Source organism: Bos taurus, chromosome 11 (genome assembly GCF_002263795.3).
Source record: "Bos taurus isolate L1 Dominette 01449 registration number 42190680 breed Hereford chromosome 11, ARS-UCD2.0, whole genome shotgun sequence".
NCBI classification, from domain to species: domain Eukaryota; kingdom Metazoa; phylum Chordata; class Mammalia; order Artiodactyla; family Bovidae; genus Bos; species Bos taurus.
This window is the reverse complement of record NC_037338.1, coordinates 43,738,026-43,762,210: the sequence shown is the minus strand read 5'-3', so window position 1 is coordinate 43,762,210 and position 24,185 is coordinate 43,738,026. Positions and strand designations below refer to the sequence as shown.

The 24,185-nt window shown below is 39.7% G+C and overlaps 2 protein-coding genes across 8 annotated transcripts in view; one reads left to right on the top strand and one right to left on the bottom strand.

The window, feature by feature from the left end:
• PEX13 (peroxisomal biogenesis factor 13) overlaps positions 1-1,882 on the bottom strand; it is a 31,495-nt gene extending 29,613 nt beyond the window's left edge. Inside the window, 1 exon segment of the mRNA NM_001076212.2 lies at positions 1,760-1,882. Within this exon segment, the coding sequence (NP_001069680.1) occupies positions 1,760-1,851 (92 nt within the window). The 5' untranslated portion in view covers positions 1,852-1,882.
• Positions 1,883-1,968: 86 nt separating this feature from the next.
• Positions 1,969-24,185, top strand: part of PUS10 (pseudouridine synthase 10) — an 85,654-nt gene continuing 63,437 nt past the window's right edge. For 2 of the 7 annotated variants that reach the window (XM_024999154.2, XM_059891492.1), the window contains exons 1-4: positions 2,390-2,455; positions 6,701-6,841; positions 9,386-9,649; positions 10,386-10,472. In XM_024999154.2, coding sequence (XP_024854922.1) covers positions 6,716-6,841; positions 9,386-9,649; positions 10,386-10,472 — 477 coding nt within the window. In that variant the 5' untranslated portion in view covers positions 2,390-2,455; positions 6,701-6,715. 7 annotated transcript variants of the gene reach the window in all.

Sequence of the window (24,185 nt, the reverse complement as noted above, 5' to 3'; positions counted from 1 at the left end):
GTTTAGTTCCTAAGTTGTGTCCAACTCTTGAGACCCCCATGGACTGTAGCCCACCAGGCTTCTCTGTCCACGGGACTTCCTGGGCAAGAATACTGGAGTGGGTTGCCATTTCCTCCTCTAACAAAAACATTATGCACAGTAAACACCAAATAGGGACAGTAGTTACTGTAGGAAAGAAGAATGGGAGGGTTTAACCGTTGCTCTAATTTTTATTTTGTAAAAGACCTGTGGCAAATCTGGCAAAATGTTACTAACTGCTTAAAGCTGGGAGTTAATACATGAGTATTTATCATCTTAGTCTCTACCAGTCTCTAGGTGTTTAACATATTACAATTCACATTTTCTTAAAAAGTGGGAAAATGGTTAATTTTACATAAACAGAACTTAACCAGAAGCAAGAATAAAAGTTTGCTCTTCCTAAGAGCAGTCCAAATTTTTAAAGAGAGTCAACCATTCATAAAAAAGATAGCAGAAGGTGTCACCCAGCTTAACAGCATAATTAAACCTTATTACTTATGTGCCTATCATTATTAAATAAAGTAGCAATTGTGCTCAAACATCTTAATAAAAGATAACTAGATTTCAGAACATAGCAGAAATTCATTCCAGTATGTTCACGATTTCTATGTAAAGAAACATACCATAGTAGGTGATCTGACATTCCAGTCTCACCATCTGAATTAAGATGTCCAGATCCACAGACTTAGAGAACGAACTTATGGTTACCAGGGGCGAAGGGTGTGGGGGAGGAATAGATTGGGAGTCTGGGACTGATATGTACACACTGCTGTATTTAGATAATCAACAAGGATCTACTGTACAGCACAGAGAAAACTGCTTAATATTCTGAAATAACCTAAATGGGAAAAGAATGTGAAAAAGGACACATGTATATGTATGACTGAATCACTTTGCTGTACACCTGAAACTAACACAACACTGTTGTTATGTTCCAAAATAAAATAAAACTATAATATAAAATTTTAAAAAATTAAAAAGAAGTCCCGATCCACCCAACACATAGCACACAGGCCGTGAAATTCTCCTCTTTAATTCTATTTTAACCTTTTTTGAGTTGTAGATTCATTTAACACTGATTAAAATAAAAAAACCATAGGCCTTAGAAAAAAAAAACCACTCGCTATGTAGCACACAAAGGCCACCGTTAGGCCTCAGTTTTGAACTCCCGCTTTCAAGTTGCTTTCACCAATCTCTATCCGAAACAAGGCTGGGTTATGCTGGGAAAGAACGCAGAGCACAGGCTTGAGTTGTAGTTGCGTAAAAGTGACCTTTTGGGCTTTCACCAACTTGTAGAGAGATGGTTAAAGGCTTCAGAGACTTTGCTCCCTAATGAGAGGGGCTGGGCAAATGTCTCTCTCACCTACAAAGGACCGAAAGTCTCTTTAAGGTGGAGATGGCGGAGGAAAAAGAATCAAGCAGTTCAGTGTCCCTCAAAGAGAAGGGACACTGAAAAGAGAAAGGTACCTGCCCCTTGCTTCCGAGCACCCACACCCACACAGGCGCACAGGCACCCCCTGGAAAACGTCGCTATCGAGAGCTGCCGAATCAGAAACAGCTGTCTGACACCGAAACTACCCCTGCAGACGCCCCGGCTGCACCTCGACCCCCGAAAGGGTGCGGGTGGGAGCTGGTGGAGAGGGGGAGGGGACACCTGAGCACCAACAACGGCCACAACCGCCTCCTGCCAAGTCCGCGCTGCGGCCCACAAAACTCGCGGCCTGAAGAATCGCACACTCACTGGAAAGTGGGGCCGGGTCCTGGTCCCGGCCCAGTCCCCGGAATCCGGCGGGTCTCCCAGGGTTTCGGGGGAGGTGGCGGCTGGGACGCCATCTCCGCCTCCTCTCAGCTCCCGCTCGGAACTGGGACTCTCCAGGCCGCGGGACACCGGCCGCTTGAACGCCAGGCACAACTTGCAGAGCGCCGAGCCCTCCACCCGGACCGCCCCTGAAGTCAGGATGTGGCTCGTGGTGCTTTGCTGCTTGGGATTACAGTCTAGGTCTATACCACTAATCCATGGGAAGACATGATCTCTTTTTATTTGTCCTAGAAAGAATTTCCATTCTAAACCGAGGATAAGAGTTCATCGATATTTCCGGCAGCGGCTACAGTGCCCCAGACGTCGGAGTCCCACGGAGGCTTCCTTGGGACAAGTCCCGCACCCTCCCGGAGTAATGCTCCACGCACTTCTCCCCCCGCGAAGGAGGCAGGGTGTGTTGCGACTGGCCAGGCATCTTGACTGATTTCCTTGCCAACATGCAGGGGAGAGAGAGTTCTCTCAGTCCTCGCGTGAGAGACCTGGTACTTTCGTTCTAAAGCTCTTGTTTCCTCGGGGAACAGAATTGCTAGACGCAATAGGTGCGTTGTCTTTAGTCTTCCCCGTTCTCTCCGAGGGCTGGAAGGGGTTAAATTTCAGGCTCCGGCGTCCTGGGAGAAGGTGAGGCTAGGAGGTCTGAGGTGAGGGGTTGCGGACTGGGTGCCGGAGAGGTGTGGATGCAGGGGATCGTTGCCTTCCTTCTGGAGAAGCTTTGATAGCAAGAAGGGGTGCGTGGGAAGTTTTTTGGATCTGAGTGAAGGGGAGAAGGGCTTGCTTGATGGCCGAAGACTCGAGGTTAGACCTGGGGATGAACTTTCCAGAAATTAGATTCCACTGCAGAGCGTATCCGTAGCGCGATGAAGTTACGAGCATCTCCTTATTTAAAAAATCCACACCCCACCCCACAAAACGAATTGACCCCCTTCTGTATGAAAATGAGTTTTAAAAGTTCCCAGGATGTGAGACTCAGCCTGGGTATTTTGCCTGCTCCTTTGCCATAAATAATTTCTGTAATCGTCGGAGATGTGAAGAGAAAATTCATCCTCTCTTCTAGTAAACCAGGGACCGGGCGAGTTACCGCTGGTTTATGGAGAAGAGACTCTAGGGATCCTGACACCTGGGAAGAGGTTCTGTTGCAATATGTTCCAGTTGTTTGTGTACACACGTAAACTAAAAGCAACTATCTTGAAGGCAACCAACAATGAAGACCGTACAGCACGGGATGTATTTCTCAAGGCTTGCCTTCAAAGAGAAGAAATCTAATATGCAATAACTGATTTCTCATGTTTTATGAAATCCTATCATTTCAGCGCTGTACACTTGAATCCAAATTTAAGGCACAGCCTATTTTCTCCCAACAGTGTTAACATGCTTGGGAAGTCGCTAGATGGTTGCCATATAAAAATGATCTTGCTGCTGCTGCTGCTACTGCTAAGTCCCTTCAGTCGTGTCCAACTCTGTGCGACCCCATAGACGGCAGCCCACCAGGCTTCCCCGTCCCTGGGATTCTCCAGGCAAGAACACTGGAGTGGGTTGCCAAAAATGATCTTGAGAAGTTTCTAAATCCACTAACGTAATTACAGAAGAGGGTTTTGTTCTGCTTTTTAAGACCTCTTCAAATTACTCAAGTCGGGAGTTTTCCTAATTCTAAACAGGTTTGAGAATTTTTTAGAGCTAAGAGATTATGATGTGTCATTTATTGACTTGCCTGATACTTTCATTCTAGTCAACCCACTAGAGGAACAAACATTGTCTTTAAGCCAAAGGAAAGGTAAAACATACATTTTAACAAAGAGTAAAGTCTCCACTCGGTACAAAGTGTCCTTTTTAAACATCACTCATGGATTTTTTTTTTTTTTTTTTGGTCAGGAGGGTTTATTTGTTTCTCTTTCTAATTAAAGCTTAATTCTCAATTAAATGAAATCCTTAACCTTAGCTAATGGAAAGGAGAAAAGATAAAGGGGCAAGATAGAGACAGTTTCTCTGTGAGGCCAGTGCATCAGGGATACACTTTAAATGCTGACAATCAGCTTCTTAAAGAATGCCAACCCCTTCTCTAACAGCACCAAACTGTTAGATTAAATGGGCTAGGGGAAGAGATTCAGATCTTTTGTAAATAATGGTCACACAGAGCTTCTTTTTGTAAAGAGTGTTCTCCACATACTCTTTACTTCAGTTCAGTTCAGTCACTCAGTCGTGTCCGACTCTTTGCGACCCCTTGAATTGCAGCACGCCAGGCCTCCCTGTCCATCACCAACTCCCTGAGTTCACTCAGACTCACGTCCATCGAGTCGGTGATGCCATCCAGCCGTCTCATCCTCTGTCGTCCCCTTCTCCTCCTGCCCCGAATCCGTCCCAGCATCAGAGTCTTTTCCAATGAGTCAACTCTTCACATGAGGTGACCAAAGTACTGGAGTTTCAGCTTTAGCATCATTCCCTCCAAAGAACACCCAGGGCTTATCTCCTTTAGAATGGACTGGTTGGACCTCCTTGCAGTCCAAGGGATTCTCAAGAGTCTTCTCCAACACTGCAGTTCAAAAGCATCAATTTTTTGGCACTCAGCTTTCTTCACAGTCCAACTCTCACATCCATACATGACTACTGGAAAAACCATAGCCTTGACTAGACAGATCTTTGTTGGCAAAGTAATGTCTCTGCTTTTGAATATGCTATCTAGGTTGGTCATAACTTTCCTTCCAAGGAGTGTCTTTTAATTTCATGGCTGCAATCACCATCTGCAGTGATTTTGGAGCCCCCCAAAATAAAGTCTGCCACTGTTTCCACTGTTTCCCCATCCATTTCCCATGAATTGATAGGACCAGATGCCACGATCTTCGTTTTCTGAATGTTGAGCTTTAAGCCAACTTTTTAACTCGCCTCTTTCACTTTCATCAAGAGGCTTTTTAGTTCCTCTTCCCTTTCTGCCACAAGGGTGGTGTCATCTGCATATCTGAGGTTATTGATATTTCTCCCGGCAATCTTGATTTCCAGCTTGTGCTTCTTCCAGCCCAATTCTTTACTTTCCAAGCTCCAATTTACTTGGACAACCCTAAATCAGTGTTTCCCAATCTGGGTGTCTGAAAGTTTTCACTGGTGTGTCCAGACAGACCTGATTTCCTTCCCTGCCTCTCCCTCCCAACTGCACATATTTAACTGAATTAGAACCCAGCCACAGGCAATCTGTTGTTTGTAGTCTTACCTGATCAACTGATTTTTATGGTGAAGAATTCCATAGAACTATCTACCTGTCTTCATTATTTTCTGTTAAGGATCTACTCTTGATAAGTGGCCACAAACATTTAGAAACTTGCATTTAGTAGTGGGTTTAAAAGGTTAGAAAACATAAACTGATTCTAAGAGTCACATCTTCATAGTAAGCAGTTGGTAAGAGCTTCAGTCTCCCACTCATATTAAGCAAGTTCGTTTGAATTATGACATTGCACAAATTAAAGGTGCCAGTTGTTTATCAGTACCTCAGTACCATTACTGGGAGAAGGCAATGGCACCCCACTCCAGTACTCTTGCCTGGAGAATCCCATGGACGGAGGAGCCTGGTGGGCTGCAGTCCATGGGGTCTCGAAGAGTCGGACACGACTGAGTGACTTCCCTTTCACTTTTCATTTTCATGCATTGGAGAAGGAAATGGCAACCCACTCCAGTGTTCTTGCCTGGAGAATCCCAGGGACGGGGGAGCCTGGTGGGCTGCTATCTATGGGGTCACACAGAGTCGGACACGACTGAAGTGACTTAGCAGCAGCAGCAGTACCATTACCTTGCAATTATGGTTTTATAAAACATCACTAGTTCCTCATTTTAAATTAATGTGAGCTGATTCATTAATCAGAAGACCCTGCCCCCAAAAAGAATGATTTCATAATTTAATTTTTATTACCCCTCCTTCCAGGCAACAAGAGCTTATTCTCTATGGAGTATTTACTTCTAAGTGAGTTTTTTCAAATTGAGTTGTTTTAGACAACAATTACTCTGAAATATTTTGCATTTAATTTGTTTTTGTTGGAATTTTTACTTGTGTATGGAAAGAATAGATTATTCTCACTTTGCTAATAGTTGGTTGTTTTTTAGTTATTATTTCATCAAAGTAAAATTGACATTTTTGAATCTACTGATCATTTTATTTTGAATACTTGTCTGCTTATCTATCATTAAGGTCAGTCAAGTATTACCTAACATAGAATGATCTGATTATTTTTTCTAGCAAAAATATAAAATATTTATTCTTGGCTGTATGGGTCTTCATTGCTGCACCTGCTTTTCTCTGGTTGTGGCAAGTGGGGACTACTCTCTTGTGGCACATGGGCTTAGTTGCTTTGCAGCGTGGTGATCTTCCTGAACCAGGAATCAAAACTGTTTCTCCTGCATTGGCAGGCAGATTCTTTACCACTGAACCACCAGGGAAACTGCTAGCAGACTCATTTTTGATTTCTAAGAGTAAAGTTGATCGAATTTACTACTCTGTGTTCTCAAACAGTACTGAATGGTACAAAATAAAAAGCAGAATTACAGTCTTTATTCTTGTTTTCATTATCCTCCTCAGAGACAACCATATTTTATTTGTTTTACTTTTATTTCTTTTGATTGATTTAGTTATGTTGATGCACTTATCATAATCTAGAATGTTGAATCCTCGACAACTAGAAACTTTTACCTGATCCATCTAATAAATTGGTTCGAGTTTATGTTTCAATATGGATGTAATGAAAGCAACGTTATTGGAGAGTACCAAATAGTGATTTCCAAATATGAACTTTTTATCCTTGAAGAGTCTTATCCTTAAAGGTGACCGTATATTTGTCTGTGAAAGTAAAGCACAAAAGATGCTCATTAGTTTTACTTATTCTTTTCTAGTTGCAATTACTGAATATGTTTCCTCTGACTGTGGAAAACAAGCATGTGGCCCAGTTGTTGCTCAGTACTGGTACCTGTCCAAGATGTATCTTCAGATTCTGTGGTGTGGATTTTCATGCACCATACAAACTTCCCTACAAGGTATTTTCTTTCTTTCTAAAGTTAAGAAAGGGTCTCTATTTTTAAAGTCAGTACCTGTGTATTTGAGAGCAAGTATCTTCATTAAAAAACTGTAATGAAATAATTACTGATAATGATAATTTTAGAATTTCCATTACCATATAAATGTAAGTTCCTTCTTAAGTGATTATATGTAGCATTTAATATAGTAGGATCTTTGTGGAGCAATTTCCTGGTACATTTAATGTTGCATAGACCTTTCCTAAAGACTATCTAGACAGAATATCACAAAATAGTGTTTCTCACCAGATTTTAGTAAAACATAACAGAAGGGGGTGGAAGCATTATGAGTTTGGTTGCTTTTTTTTCTTTTTCTGTTTTACCACTTGTATTTAAGTAGGGGTACTTGTAACTTTCTAGAAGTAAATGCTTATCATCTATCATCACTTGCTGCTATTCATAACAAAAAAGTAATATACTGAGGTCTTTGACATTTATGGTAATATACAGAGAGCTTTGACATTTTATAGAATATTTCATATAAGATATATAACATTTTGTGAAATATATTTTACTCTAATAGTGATATTCATTTAAGAGGCAGATAGTAATTATATATGTATATAAATATGTACTTATATAAGCAGTACAAATTCACACACATGCGTGCCTGCACGCTCAGTTTCCTATAATTAAAAAAAAATTTCCCAGAGACTTCCCTGGCTGTCTAGTGGTTAAGAATTTGTGCTTCCATTTCAGGGGGCATGGGTTCAATCCCTGGTTGGGGAACTAAGATCCCACATGCTGCACATGTCACAGACAGAAAAAAAATTTCCCAGGAGTTAGCAACAGCGGTCATTCCTTCTATGTATTAATCATTTCTATTATCTTGGAAATTAGTAATTATGTCCGGTATTCATATACATTTTTATATGTCAAGTGCTCATATAATCCTCATAATAACCTATCAGGTAAGTACATACTATGATTATCTCTATTTTCAGATGACGAAACTGAGACACAGAGAGGTTAAGCAACCTGCCCAAAGTTACACAGCTATTAAGTGAGCAAGCTAGGATATGAACTGTCTGTCTGAATCCAAAGCCTAGAATTTGGAGCTAGAAGACATGGATTTGAACCCCAGTTCCACCACTTTCCAGCTTCAGTTTTCTCCTCTGTAAATGGGATTGATGATAACATCCACCTCACAGGATTTTAAGGGACAATATCTAATAACGTATGTGAAAACACTTTGAAAACTGAAAATGGTACATATGCTATGATAACAAATAAATATATCTGTATCATTTATATGCATAATAACTACAAAGTAGTAAGATTGAGTTTAATGTAACTCTTCAATTATTTTCAAATACATTGTTTTATACATATGTTGTAAGTTTTGTATAGAGACTTAGTGTTACCAACTAATATATCATTTTATGTAAATAAACATGAAAATATCTGAGGACTTTATTGGGTAAATATACTTATATTTTGGTATTTTCTAATCATATCATATATGTGCACATACATATTAATATATCTGTACAATGTTTATTGACATTATAGATCTTAGGTAATAATAAACATGTTTGTGTGGGCCATAATATACCTGTATGTGTATATATGTATGAGTACATATTTCTCTGTTAAAGATTTAATAGGAAAACTAATGTCTTAATAAAATGAATTAAATTTGTTTGAGTGAAGGATTTTTTCCTTTGGAGTCAGTAAATTGTAATGTGAGTGAATTTCAAAGGGATATTTATTCAGCAACTGAATAATATCTGCCTAATTTAGACAAAACAGAAGAAAAGTCCTCTGAATATTTAGATGAGTGGAATGTCTGAAATATGAGAAGGTTTGAAAGCAGTGCCACAATTTACATTCCAATACTAAGAGTGACAGAAATTAGGGAAATCAGAATGTAGCAAAGAGCTTTTTTCAATAATTGCCTATTAGTGGTATGTAATTATGATGCCAAATTTCAGCATTGCCAGCATCTGTTTACCTTTGTGTAGTTGATTGCCTTGAAATTATTTTTACTTAGTAGACTTTGAATCTAATTTTTTAGATTTTTTTTTTAATTTTTTAGATTTTATATTAAACATTGTACATATGAGATTTTCATGGTTGTGAGATTATTAAATAACCTAACATGAATGGAAATTCAGTTTGCATTTCTACTTGTTAATAATTAGAATTGAAGTTTTTTGTTTTGTTTGTTTGTGTTGCTGAAATTAACAAGTGAATAATCATCAAAGCAGAACTACAAATCAAATTAGTAAATTTGTTAATGGAGCTTTTCCATCTCAGATTTAAGAATTTAGCTCCTCTGATGTATGAAACCCTTTTGAAAAAATATTCACGCACATATTATAGGAACTAGGTAAATCTCTTCTAAATTCTCCCTAAAGCCAGTGCTGGTTATATAAAACAAATTCATTGCTCCAGAATTGATGTAAAGCAGCATTGTATAAGTCTATGAAATGTCATAATTTTCATTCCTGTTAAGGATATTGTCAAAGAGTCATTATTTTTTCTTTTTAATTAACTTTTCAGGAGTTGCTCCGTGAACTACAAAAATTTCTGGAAGCTGAAGAAGATGAATTAGTTTCTGAAGTTCCAAACCCTCCTCCCAAGAAAATTCGACTCCAAGAACCAGAAGATCAGATTGATGGGATGGATAGTCTGAGTCAAAATGGAGAGGGAAAGCTCTCAGTGACTGAAGATGGAAGCAGTTCTTCCAAGAACTCGAATTTAAATGTATGCAATGTATGCCTAGGAATTCTTCAAGATTTCTGTGAAAAAGAGTTCATTAAAAAGGTACACTGGTTTTTTTAAAATTAATGTGTAATATATAAAGATTTTCAGTTCTAAGGCCTGTATCCAAAGGAAGAATGCCATTCATTTTAACTTGTTTCACACAAATGGATCATTGGAATATTTTCTTAAATTTTTTAAAAAACGAAGTCTACTATTCTCAAATTACCTTTTTATCAACATGTCTGAAAAAAATCAATGAAGTATGTATTCATGTATTTCTGTTATGAGTGCTGTTCAATTGAACAAAATATGGCAGTTTCCCTTTTGCTGTTTAACATAGCTAAGGAGTTAGAGAAACAGTTCTTTTTGAGACCTCTCAGTGTCTAGAAAAGATGAGTATTACAGCTTTGTGAAAGGTACATGATTGAAGGTGAGATTGCTTTTTGTTGCTAGGTGTTAAGAGTGCCTATTTTGTTTAAAATCTTTTCTGAATTATCAGGTGACTTACTAGAACAGTATTTTGACATTCAATAGATTATTCTGCAGGTGAGTCCTGGCTTTTGATATTATATCAAGATATCTTTGATATCTTGGTGCCTCGTGATATCAAATATTTGATTTCAGGATGTTTGTGAGAGTTTCCTACTCAAAGACAAAAGTTTAGAAGTTTTGCAGTGCTGTCTCTTGGACCAAAAATTCAAGTTATGAAGATTCCTGTAAAATTTTCAGCAGTTCCTAGAAATCTGTATAACACTTTTTTTATGAAATAAATACTTTCTATGTAATACTTTTTTAGGTGTGCCAGAAGGTTGAGGCCTCTGGGTTTGAATTCACCAACTTGGTATTGTCAGTCTCCTTCCCACCGCAGCTATCTGTAAGAGAGGTAAGGTCATTTACATTCATAAAACTATATGTGAAGTATGCAATAGAATTCCTAAAAAATAGGGAAGTATAAATATTCCTTACCATATTATGTTTTCACAGTTTGTGTATTTATTGAATGTCTGAAAGCATTATATTATTATAAATGTTTAATAATGTTGAGTGAATGAATGAAAAAAGGAATTATTGGTTCAAGTTCGTCTATCCCTCACAGGACTGCCATTTTTTTTAAAGGTCCTTATTCAGTAGCAACATTCATTGAGCATTAGCTCTGTGTGAGACATGCTGGTCAGAGAAAGAGATTTAACCAGGACTTCAGAGATCTTTGGGGCTTCCCTCTCAGTTGGTAAAGAATCTGCCTGCAATGCAGGACACCCCAGTTCAATTCCTGGGTTGGGAAGATCCTCTGGATAAGGGATAGGCTACCCACTCCAGTATTTTTACGCTTTTCTTGTGGCTCAGCTGATGAAGAATCTGCCTGAAATGTGGGAGATCTGGGTTTAATCCCTGGGTTGGAAAGATCCCCTGAAGAAGGGAAAGGCTACCCAGTATTCTGGCCTAGAGAATTCCATGGACTGTATAGTCCATGGGGTCGCAAAGAGTCTGACATGACTGAGAGACTTTCATTACTACTACTACTACTCAGAGATCTTTGGGGGCAAATGTATGTGTTTTATAATGGTCCTAGGCTAAGGTCGTTTTAATTTTGATGAGCCTTTCTTTTCCAAAGTAAAATATAAAAAGGTGACACCTCTTTTAGTCAATGGAAAAATGGAGAGAAAGTACTTTAACTTTTTTTCTTTAGTAAGTGAAAAAAAAAAAAAAAACAGGCATTATCATAACATTCCTGTGTGTAGAAACTGATGTGAAAACAAAGCTGTCTTTACTAAAACTGTTAAATGTAGCATAGAGAGAATGACCTCTGTAATCTTAACTTACAACGAGTTGTAAACACATCCATTTGTATGTATGAGGTATCTTTTCCCCAAGAATCCCAAAACTTCACCTTTCATCTGTACCATCACTTTCTTTGGGTGAATATGTTTATTAGCCCCTAAAAGGCTAAATGTTGACTTAAGACTTGTTGAAGCTGAATAAATGAAAGAGAAGAGGTGGGATGTGAAAAAGAGTAGAGTGATTTTCAGTAGTGTCTCTGTTGATGACAAGATAACAGAGCAAATGGAAGAGTAAAGAGGATGATGATGCGATACCAAGGTTCATGAACACTTAAAGTAATTTTCTAGTCAGTCATCAATGCATTTCTCACTGATAGGTCCAATTCTGGTAGAGAAAAACAGACTTTGAAAAGCTAACTGACTCACAAAAAGTTTCAGTATTTGAGTAACAGAGATAGGAAAAGAAATATATTTTCTAAGTGTGGTTATATATCTTGCTACCAACCTCTTCATCTGAATGTTTATATTTTTACATTAAAATTTGTAGTGTCTGTTTTTACCACATATGTGATTTTTTAACACTCTTAACTTAGTATTTGTTGAATACTTATGAAGTATTTATAGTCCATATTAGAAATAGAAGATGCTTCTTTAAATAAAAAATAGAATTATTCTTCATAAACTCTTCTTTCTTTTTATAATTGATTTTTAATCATTAAACTATTAGCAGAAATATATAATTAGTCCAATTATTGGGGAATTAATACATTAATACATTTAATGTATTAATACATTTCCACAGTTTAGTGTATAAAGTTTTTCCTTTGTATTAATGGGTAATATGTTTTTACCCATTATATTCTTAAGAATAATAACTATTTACAAGTTTGCAGTATACTGTTTTTGCAACCCAGATATTTTCAGCAAATCATGTTTATGGTTCACTTTGTCATTTTCTTTTATTATTATGTTTTGATACAGTGCCCTAAAGGATATGGGGGTACTAATCTACTCCTAAGTGAAAAAACCTTTTAAAATTTGTATTCCTGATAGGATGGGAGAAGTATTGATATGTAGACTTCAAACAGTTCAGAGGAAAAGGCAGTCAAAGAAAAAATGGCATAGGAATCTGGGGTGGAAAATAAAAGGATTGGGAAATTCAGAGAAAGTGCAATTCAGACTTTTGTTAAAGCCAGATTATCTGTGTGAGTTCCCTGGCAGTCCAGGGATTAGGATTTGTGCTTTCACTACCATGGCCTGGGTTCATTTCCTGGTTGGGGAACTAAGATTCTGCAAGCCATGCGGCATGACCAAAAAAAAAAAAGCAAATTACCCCAACCATTAAAATAACATTTAGGGAGAAAAATACATCCCGATGAAGAAGAAATGGGGGCTATCTTCTCTCACTTTCTGTGTGTGTGTGTGTGTGTGTGTGTATAAACATTTGTATTTATACATGTTTGACTTTTTCTTTGATAAATTTCAAAAGTAATAAGACTAGCCTAATGAACCCTATGTGTGTATCATCCAACTCCAACAGTTAAATTTTTTTATTTTACCAGCCTGAGATCAATTTTTAAAAAACATAGAAAAGGTGAAGTCAAGTTAAGGCAAATGTAGAAGGAGGCTTAGATCTATAATAATAGCAAGTGGAAAAATGAGCACAGACTTGCAAGAATTGCTAAGGAAGACTCAGGGTACTTAAAGTTATATTTAGATCAACAGAGATGAAAAGGGGATAGATCTGCTTTTTGATACTGAAGGTATACTGCTGATGCATGATATAAAGAAAGCAGTACCCTGAAGATCCTGTTTGTCAAGGAAAGTGAAAGTGAAGTCGCTTAGTCATGTCTGACTCTGCAACCCCATGGACTGTAGCCTGCCAGGCTCCTCCATCCATGGAATTATCCAGGCAAGGATACTGGAGTAGGTTGCCATTTCCTTCTCCAAGGAAAATGACTTGCAAATGAAAAATGTCAAATGGTCACTGCTAAGAGAATGAAAGCTCCACATGGTCAGTTCAGTTCAAATGCTCAGTTGTGTCTGGAACCCCATGGACTGCAGCACGCCAGGCTTCCCTGTCCATCACCAACTCCCAGAGCTTGCGTTTGAGCATGTCCATCAAGTTGGTGATGCCATCAAACCATCTCATCCTCTGTCATCCATTCTCCTGCCTTCAGTCTTTACCAGCATTAAGGTCTTTTCCAGTGAGTCCGTTCTTCGCATCAGGAGGCCAAAGTATTGGAGTTTCAGCTTCAGTATCAGTTCTTCCAGTGAATATTCTGGACTGATTTCCTTTAGGATTGACTGATTTGATCTCCTTGCAGTCCAAGGGACTCTCAAGAGTCTTCTTCAAAACCTCAGTTCAAAGCATCAATTCTTCAGTGCTCAACTTTCTTTATGGGCCAACTCTCACTCCATACATGACTACTGGAAAAACCATAGCTTTGACTGGACAGACCTTTGTTGGCAAAGTAATCTCTGCTTTTTAATATGCTGTCTAGGTTGGTCATAGCTTTTCTTCCAAGGATAAGTGTCTCTTTATTTCATGGCTGCAGTCACCATCTGAGGTGATGTTAGAGCCCAAGAAAATAAAGTCTCTCACTGTTTCCATTGATTCCCCATCTATTTGCCATGAAGTGATGGGACTGGATGCCATGATCTTAGTTTTTTGAATGTTGAGTTTTAAGCCAGATTTTCACTCTCCTCTTTCACTTTCATCAAGAGGCTCTTTAGTTCTTCTTCACTTCCTGCCATAAAGGTGGTGTCATCTGCATATCTGAGGTTATTGATATTTCTCCCAGCAATCTTGGTTCTGACCTGTGCTTCATCAAGCCCGGCATTTCACATGACTCAACCTGCATATAAGTTAAATAAGCAGGGTGACAATATACAGCCTTGATGTACTCCTTTCCCAATTTGGAACCAGTCCGTTGTTCCAAGTCCAGTTCTAACTGTTGCTTCTTGACCTGCATATAGATTTCTCAGGAGGCAGATAAGGTGGTCTGGTATTCCCATCTCCTGAGGAACTTTCCATAGTTTGTGTGATCCACACAGTCAAAGGCTTTGACATAATAGTCAATAAAGCAGAAATAGATGTTTTTCTGGAACTCTCTTGCTTTTTCAATGATCCAGTGGATGTTGGCAATTTTATCTGTGGTTCCTCTGCCTTTTCTAAATCTAGCTTGAACATCTGGAAGTTCTCAGTTCATGTACTGTTGAAGCCTAAGTTGGAGAATTTTGAGCAATACTTTGCCAGTGTGTGAGATGAGTGCAGTTGTGCAGTAGTTTGAACATTCTTTGACGTTGCCTTTCCTAGGGATTAAAACTGACCTTTTCCGGTCCTGTGGCCACTGCCGAGTTTTCCAAATTTGCTGGCATATTCAGTGCAGCACTTTCACAGCATCATCTTTTAGGATTTGAAATAGCTCAACTGGAATTCCATCACCTCCACTAGCTTTGTTCATAGTGATGCTTTCTAAGGTCCATTTGACTTCTCACTCCAGGATGTCTGGCTATAGGTGAATGATCACACTATTGTGCTTATTTGGGTCATGAAGATCTTTTTTGTATATATAGTTCTTCTGTGTATTCTTGCCATCTCTTCTTAATATCTTCTGCTTCTGTTAGGTTCATACCATTTCTGTCCTTTATTGTGCCCATCTTTGCATGAAATGTTCCCTTGGTGTCTCTAATTTTGTTGAAGAGATCTCTAGTCTTTCCCATTCTGTTGTTTTCTTCTATTTCTTTGCATTGATTACTGAGGAAGTCTTTCTTATCTCTCCTTGCTATTCTTTGGAACTCTGCATTCAGATGGGTATACCTTTCCTTTTCTCCTTTGCCTTTCACTTCTCTTCTTTTCTCAGCTATTTGTAAGGCCTCCTCAGACAACCATTTTTGCCTTTTTGCATTTCTTTTTCTTGGGGATGGTCTTGATCACTGCCTCCTGTACAATGTCACGAACCTCCGTCCATAGTTCTTCAGGCACTCTATCAGGTCTAATCCCTTGAATCTATTTGTAACTTCCACTGTATAATCATAAGGGATTTGATTTAGGTCATACCTGAATGGTTTTGTGGTTTTTCCCTACTTTCTTCAATTTCAGTGTGAATTTTGCAATAAGGAGTACATGATCTGAGCCACAGTCGGCTCCTGGTCTTGTTTTTGCTGACTGTATAGACTTCTCCATCTTTGGCCGCAAAGAATATAATCAGTCTGATTTTGGAATTGACCATCTGGTGATGTCCATGTATAGAGTTGTCTCTTGTGTTGTTGGAAGAGGGTGTTTGCTGTGACTAGTGTGTTCCCTTGGCAAAACTCTGTTAGACTGCCTTACTTCATTTTGTACTCCAAGGCCAAACTTGCCTGTTACTCCAAGTGTTTCTTGACTTCCTACTTTTGCATTCCAGCCCCCCATGATGGGTGTTAGTTCTAGAAGGTCTTGTAGGTCATCATAGCACTATTCAACTTGAGCTTCTTTGGCATTACTGGTTGGGGCATAGACTTGGATTACTGTGATACTGAATGGTTTGCCTTGGAAACAAACAGAGATCATTCTGTCATTTTTGAGATTGCACCAAAGTACTGCATTTCAGACTCTATTGTTGACTATGATGGCTACTTCATTGCTTCTAAGGGATTCTTGCCCACAGTAGTAGATATAATGGTCATCTGAATTAAATTCACCCATTCCAGTCCATTTTAGTTCAGTGATTTCTAAAATGTCAACATTTACTCTTTTCATCTCCTGTTTGACCACTTCCAATTTGCCTTGCTTCATGGACCTAACATTCCAGGTTCCTATGCAATATTGTTTTTTATAGTATTGGATTTTATTTCCATCACCAGTCACATCTACAACTGGGCATTGTTTTCACTTTGGCTCTGCCTCTTCATTCTTTCTGGAGTTATTTCTCCACTCTTCTACAGTAGCATATTGGACACCTAGAGTTCATCTTTCAGTATCTTATCTTTTTGCCTTTCATACTGTTTTGGGGGTTCTCAAGGCAAGAATACTGAAATGGTTTGCCATTCCCTTCTCCAGTGGACCTCATTTTGTTAGACCTCTCTACCATGACATCCGTCTTGGTTGGCCCTACAGGGCATGTCTCATAGTTTCATTGAGTTGGACAAGGCTGTGGTCCATGTGATCAGTTTGATTAGTTTCTCTCTTCCCTCTGATAGATAAGGATAAGAGATTTATGAAAACTTCCTGATGGGAGAGACTGACTGTGCAGGAAACTGGGCAGGGCCATGCTCAGTAAATCTTAATCCAATTTTCTGTTGATGGGCAGGGCTATGTTCCCTCCCTGTTAATTTGGCCCAGGCCAAACTATGGTAGCTGTGAGAATTGTAATGGCAGCCTCCTTCAAAAGGACTTGTGCACGCACTGCTGTTTTCAGTTCCCCTGACCCCTCAGCAGGCCACTGTTGACCCACACCTCTGCCAGTGACTCCTGGACACTCACAGGCAAGTCTGGCTCAGTCTCTTGTGTGGACTCTGCTCGTTTCTCCTGGCTCCTGCTGTGCACAAAGTTTTGTTTTTGCCTTCCAAAAGTCTGTTTCCCCAGTCCCCAGTCCAGATTGTTAAGCATTTCCAAATGGGTTCAGGTGTTCAGATCTGGGTGAATTACATTCCAGAATAGATTGAGAAGAAACTTGCAGCCTCCATGATCATTGAGAGGTTTTAAAAGCAGATTTTCCAAACGTCTAGAGACAGATGAGGGCAGTTGTAACTTTCCAAAGCTGAGGAAAGTTGGTTTTGTTACCTACCAACTGGTGACCTTGAATCTAAAAGCCTGGCAAGATTCTAGATCAGAAACTAAAGAGTAAATTGTGGACAGTGAGGATAAGGAAAACTTAGTTGAAGAAATTCATTAAAGTCGAATCACATCTGCATTATTTCTTGCACTTACAGTCTAGTAGGACTGACTGATTTGTCTGTGTGTGCTCAGTCGCATCCAACTCTTTGCAACTCCCTGGGCTGTAGCCTGCCAGGGTTCTCTGTCCATGGGATTTCCCAGACAAGAATATTGGAGTGGGTTGCCATTTCCTTCTCCAGGGGATCTTCCGAACCAGGACTGGTAGAACAGGGAAATGCAGTAGCACCTGTATGACTGGGACTCAGCTAGTCATTTGATCAGGTTTCTTTCCCATGGTAACTTCCTAAAAAGTGACAGGAAATGTGACCAGGATGTGAAAACAGTTGGGTGGATTTTGGTCATTCCCAGAAGGAGCTGATTAACGACTGGTATCAGACTGGATGATGTTTTTCCAAAGGTGCTCTGCAGATCAACCACTTGAAACTCACTTTAGGAAAGATTTCAAAACATTGTAGGCCTTGTCTCAGACCTCCTAAATCATGATCTCTAGAGTGGGGTCAGAGAAGCCCCTCCACAAGTTAGGTATATGTTAGCATTCAAGAATCACTAAACTTCAGGGAGATTTATGGTGTGCTGTAAGACTCTTTTAATACCTTGTCCTGTTCATGATTTCTATCAGTGATGATGGAACATGTGATAATAGGAACACTTACTGTAGTTGTGCATGACAGAGACTTGAGAGTATAACAGACAGGTTAACTGTTAGAATTGAGATCCAAAAAGATCTCAAGAATAGGGAAAATCTAACAAGATAAAATTTAATAGAATTAAATATATGTTTTTATACTTGTGTTTAGAAAAATAACTGCCAAGTAAAGGATGAGGCAGGAGTAGCTTCAGAGCTCTGTTTATAGCAAGGCTTAGGGGTTTTAGTTAGTAGCCCAATGTGAATTATGGATGTGATTAGATAAGCTCTTTGGATTTTAGTCCAGATATTAGAAGTATAGCAAAGAGAAATAAGAAAGACTTCTTAAATGAAAAATGGAAAGAAATAGAGGAAAACAACAGAATGGGAAAGATTAGAGATTTCTTTAAGAAAATTAGAGCTATCAAGGGAAGATTTCATACAAGGATGGGCATGATAAAGGACAGAAAATGGCAAGGACCTAACAGAAGCAGAAGGGATTAAGAAAAGGTGGCAAGAATACACAAAAGACCTCTACAAAAAAAGGGGTTAATGACCCAGATAATTGTGATGGTGTGGTCACTTACCTAGAGCCAGACATCCTGGAGTGTGAAGTCCAGTGGGCCTTAAGAAGCATTACTACTAACAAATCTACAGAATTCTAGTTGAGCTATTCAAATCCTAAAAGATGATGCTGTTAAAGTGCTGTACACAATATGTCAGCAAATTTGGAAAACCCAGCAGTGGCCACAGGACTGGAAAAGGTCAGTTTTCGTTCTAATTGTAAAGAAGGCCAGTGCCAAAGAATGTTCAAACTACTGCACAATTGTACTCATTTCACATGCTATCAATGTTATGCTGAAATTCCTTCAACCAGATTTCAACAGTACGTGAACTGAGAACTTCCAGATGTACAGCTGATTTAGAAAAGGTGGAGGAACCAAAATCAAATTGCCAACATTCACTGAATCATGGAGAAAGGGAGTTGCAGAAAAACATCTACTTCTCCTTCATTGACTATGCTAAAGCCTTTGACTGTGTGGATCACAACAAACTGTGGGAAATTCTTAAAGAGAAGGGAATACCAGACCACCTTACCTGTCTCCTGAGCAATCTATATGTGGGTCAAGAAGCAACAGAACTGGATATGTAACAACTGACTTCTTCCAAATTGGGAAAGGAGTATGGCAAGGCTGTATATTGTCATGTTAACTTATATTCAGAGTACATCATGTGAGATGCTGGACTGGATAAATCATAAGCAGGAATCAAAATTGCCAGGAAAAATAGCAACAACCTCAGATATGCAGATGATACTACTCTAATGGTAGAAAGTGAAGAGGAAACTAAAGAGCCTCTTGATGAAAGTGAAAGAGAGTGAAAAGCTGGGTTGAAACTCAGCATTCAAAAAACTAAGATCATGGCATCTGGTCCCATCACTTCATGGCAAATAGAAGGGGAAAAAGTGGAAACAGTGACAGACTTTATTTTCTTGGGCTCCAAAATCATTGCAAATGGTGACTGCAGCCATAAAATTAAAAGATGCTCTTTGGAAGGAAAGCTATGACACACCTCGACAGTATATTAAAAAGCAGAGTCATTACTTTGCCAACGAAGGACAGTATGGTCAAAGCTGTGGGGGTTTTTTGAGTAATGGATATGAGAGTTGAACCCTAAAGAAGACTGAGCGCTGAAGAACCGATGCTTTTGAATTGTAGTGTTGGAGAAGACTCTTGAGAGTCCCTTGGACTGCAAGGTGAACAAACCAGTCAATCCTAGAGGAAATCAATCCTGAATATTCATTGGAAAGACTTGCTAAAGCTGAAGCTCTAATACTTTGGTCACCTGATGAGAAGAGCTGACTCACTGGAAAAGACCTTGATGCTGGGGAAGACTGAAGGAAAAAGGAGAAGGGGGTGGCAGAGGATGACATGGTTTGATAGCATCATTGACTCAATGTATGTGAATTTGAGCAAATTCTGGGAGATAGTGGAGAACAGAGGAGCCTGGAAGTCTACAGTCCATGGATTGAAAAGAGTTGGACATGACTTAGTGACTGAACTAAGTGAATTTGCAAAGGTTAAAATGACAGTCCTTTTTTCACTCAGTGCTGGTCATTCCTGGAGTCCCGCATTCAGATGGAATGTTCTACTTTATGAGGAACAAATACAGATGGGAATGCATTTTGTAGTAGTCCATATACTAATCCCCCAAACTTGTGAATATGTATCCATACCTTAAAAGAAGGGACTTGGCAGATGTCATTAAGATTAAGGATGCAGAGATAACAGAGATTATCCTTAATTATGGGCTTCCCTTGTGGCTCACCTGGTAAAGAATCTGCCTGCAATGAGGGAGACTTGGGTTCGATTCTTGGGTTGGGAAGATCCCCTGGAGAAGAGAAAGACTACCCACTCCAGTGTTCTGGCTTGGAGAATTCTTGGATTGACTCTTGAATCACAAAGAGTCGGACACGATGGAGTGTGCTCATTCAGTTGTGTCCAGCTCCTTGCCACCCTTTGGACTATGGCCCACCAGGCTCCTCTGCCCATGGTATTATCCAGGCAAGAATGCTGGAATGGGTTGCCATTTCCTCCTCTGGATGATATTCCCAACCCAGGGATTGAACCACAGTCTCCTGTATTGGCAAACAGATTCTTTACTGCTGAGCCATCCAGGAATTGTCTAGTTGGGCTCAACCTAATCATGTGAGTCCTTAAAAGTACCCTTCCTGGCTGAGATGGTGGTAAGAGGAAAAGGTGATTGTGGAAGAATGGTCAGAGAGATGCACTGTTACTCCCTTTAAAGATAGTGAGAGGGAGTCATGAGCCAAAGAAAATGAGTGGTTTCTACAAGCTAGAAAAGGCAAGAAAACAGGTTCTCCTAGCCTAAAGCCTCCAGAAAAGAATGTGGCCCTGTTGACACAGTGAGACCAGTGTCAGGATTCTGACCTAAAGAATACTAAGATACTAAATGTAGGTTTTAAATCACGAAATTTGCAGGAATTTGTTATAATAGCAGCAGTGGAAACACACACATTTAGATGAGTGTATTTGGAATGGTGGAGACATCTGACCCCTGGTTGCAGGAGCTGCTGCCAAAGGAACTTGCGTTACTTAGTTTGGAGAATAGATGATTTAGGGAGATGAATTTGCTCTGCTTGAATATTTGAGGGGTTTTCTCCTGGAGAGAGAGTAATTTTCAGCCCTAAGTGGGATTATCCTATTTTCAGGTACAGTGAGTTTTCTGTCACCAGAATGTGTAAACCAATACTGGGCAACTATTTGGCAGAGATGTGCACCATATAGTTGGTTAGACTAGAGATTTTGTTCAGCCTTTTTGAACTATAAGATCCTATATAGTTTTTAGAAAAATATCAGATCAGATCAGATCAGTCGCTCAGTCGTGTCCGACTCTTTGCGACCCCATGAATCGCAGCATGCCAGGCCTCCCTGTCCATCACCAACTGCAAGAGTTCACTGAGATTCACCTCCATCAAGTCAGTGATGCCATCCAGCCATCTCATCCTCTGTCGTCCCCTTCTCCTCTTGCCCCCAATCCCTCCCAGCATCAGAGTCTTTTCCAGTGAGTCAACTCTTCGCATGAGGTGGCCAAAGTACTGGAGTTTTCAGCTTTAGCGTCATTCCTTCCAAAGAAATCCCAGGGCTGATCTCCTTCAGAAAGGACTGGTTGGATCTCCTTGCAGTCCAAGGGACTCTCAAGAGGCTTCTCCAACACCACAGTTCAAAAGCATCAATTCTTCGGCACTCAGCCTTCTTCACAGTCCAACTCTCACATCCATACATGACCACAGGAAAAACCATAGCCTTGACTAGACGAACCTTTGTTGGCAAAGTAATGTCTCTGCTTTTGAATATGCTATCTAGGTTGGTCATAACTTTCCTTCCAAGGAGTAAGCGTCTTTTAATTTCATGGCTGCAGTCACCATCTGCAGTGATTTTGGAGTCCAGAAAAATAAAGTCTGACACTGTTTCCACTGTTTCCCCATCTATTTCCCATGAAGTGATGGGACCGGATGCCATGATCTTCGTTTTCTGAATGTTGAGCTTTAAGCCAACTTTTTCACTCTCCACTTTCACTTTCATCAAGAGGCTTTTTAGTTCCTCTTTCCTTTCTGCCACAAGGGTGGTGTCATCTGCATATCTGAGGTTATTGATATTTCTCCCGGCAATCTTGATTCCAGCTTGTGTTTCTTCCAGCCCAGCGTTTCTCATGATGTACTCTGCATATAAGTTAAATAAACAGGGTGACAATATACAGCCTTGACGTACTCCTTTTCCTATTTGGAACCAGTCTGTGGTTCCATGTCCAGTTCTAACTGTTGCTTCCTGACCTGCATACAAATTTTTCAAGAGGCAGGTCAGGTGCTGGTATTCCCATCTCTTTCAGAATTTTCCACAGTTTATTGTGATCCACACAGTCAAAGGCTTTAGCATAGTCAATAAAGCAGAAATAGATGTTTTTCTGGAATTCTCTTGCTTTTTCCATGATCTAGAGGATGTTGGCAATTTGATCTCTGGTTCCTCTGCCTTTTCTAAACCAGCTTGAACATCAGGAAGTTCACGGTTCACGTATTGCTGAAGCCTGGCTTGGAGAATTTTGAGCATTACTTTACTAGCGTGTGAGATGAGTGCAATTGTGCGGTAGTTTGAGCATTCTTTGGCATTGCCTTTCTTTGGGATTGGAATGAAAACTGACCTTTTCCAGTCCTGTGGCCACTGCTGAGTTTTCCAAAGTTGCTGGCATATTCAGTGCAGCACTTTCACAGCATCATCCTTCAGGATTTGGAATAGCTCAACTACAATTCTATCACCTCCACCAGCTTTGTTCATAGTGATGCTTTCTAAGGCTCACTTGACTTCACATTCCAGGATGTCTGGCTCTAGGTCAGTGATCACACCGTCGTGATTATCTGGGTTGTGAAGATCTTTTTTGTACAGTTCTTCTGTGTATTCTTGCCATCTCTTCTTAATATCTTCTGCTTCTGTTAGGTCCATACCATTTCTGTCCTTTACTGAGTGCATCTTTCCATGAAATGTTCCTTTGGTATCTCTGATTTTCTTGAAGAGATCTCTAGTCTTTCCCATTCTGTTGTTTTCCTCTATTTCTTTGCATTGATCACTGAAGAAGGCTTTCTTATCTCTTCTTGCTATTCTTTGGAACTCTGCATTCAGATGTTTATATCTTTCCTTTTCTCCTTTGCTTTTCGCTTCCCTTCTTTTCACAGCTATTTGTGAGGCCTCCTCAGACAGCCATTTTGCTTTTTTGCATTTCTTTTCCATGGGGATGGTCTTCATCCCTGTCTCCTGTACAATGTCACAGACCTCATTCCATAATTCATCAGGCATTCTATCTATCATATCTAGTCCCTTAATTCTATTTCTCACTTCCACTGTATAATCATAAGGAATTCGATTTAGGTCATACCTGAATGGTCTAGTGGTTTTCCCTACTTTCTTCAATTTCAGTCCGAATTTGGCAATAAGGAGTTCATGGTCTGAGCCACAGTCAGCTCCTGGTCTTGTTTTTCCTGACTGTATAGAGCTTCTCCATCTTTGGCTGCAAAGAATATAATCAATCTGATTTCGCTGTTAACCATCTGGTGATGTCCATGTGTAGAGTCTTCTCTTGTGTTGTTGGAAGAGGTTGTTTGCTATGACCATTGCATTTTCTTGGCACAACTCCATTAGTCTTTGCCCTGCTTCATTCTGTATTCCAAGGCCAAATTTGCCTGTTACTCCAGGTGTTTCTTGACTTTCTACTTTTGTATTCCAGTAGCCTACAATGAGAAGGACATCTTTTTTGGGCGTTAGTTCTAAAAGGTCTCGTAGGTCTTCATAGAACCGTTCAACTTCAGCTTCTTCAGTGTTACTGGTTGGGGCATAGACTTGGATTACTGTGATATTGAATGGTTTGCCTTGGAAACAAACAGAGATCATTCTGTCATTTTTGAGATTGCATCCAAGTACTGCATTTCAGACTCTTTTGTTGACCATGATGGCTACTCCATTTCTTCTGAGGGATTCCTGCCCGCAGTAGTAGATATAATGGTCATCTGAGTTAAATTCACCCATTCCAGTCCATTTCAGTTCGCTGATTCCTAGAATGTTGACATTCACTCTTGCCGTCTCCTGTTTGACCACTTCCAATTTGCCTTGATTCATGGACCTGACATTCCAGGTTCCTATGCAATATTGCTCTTTACAGCATCGGACCTTGCTTCTATCACCAGTCACATCCACAGCTGGGTATTCTTTTTGCTTTGGCTCCATCCCTTCATTCTTTCTGGAG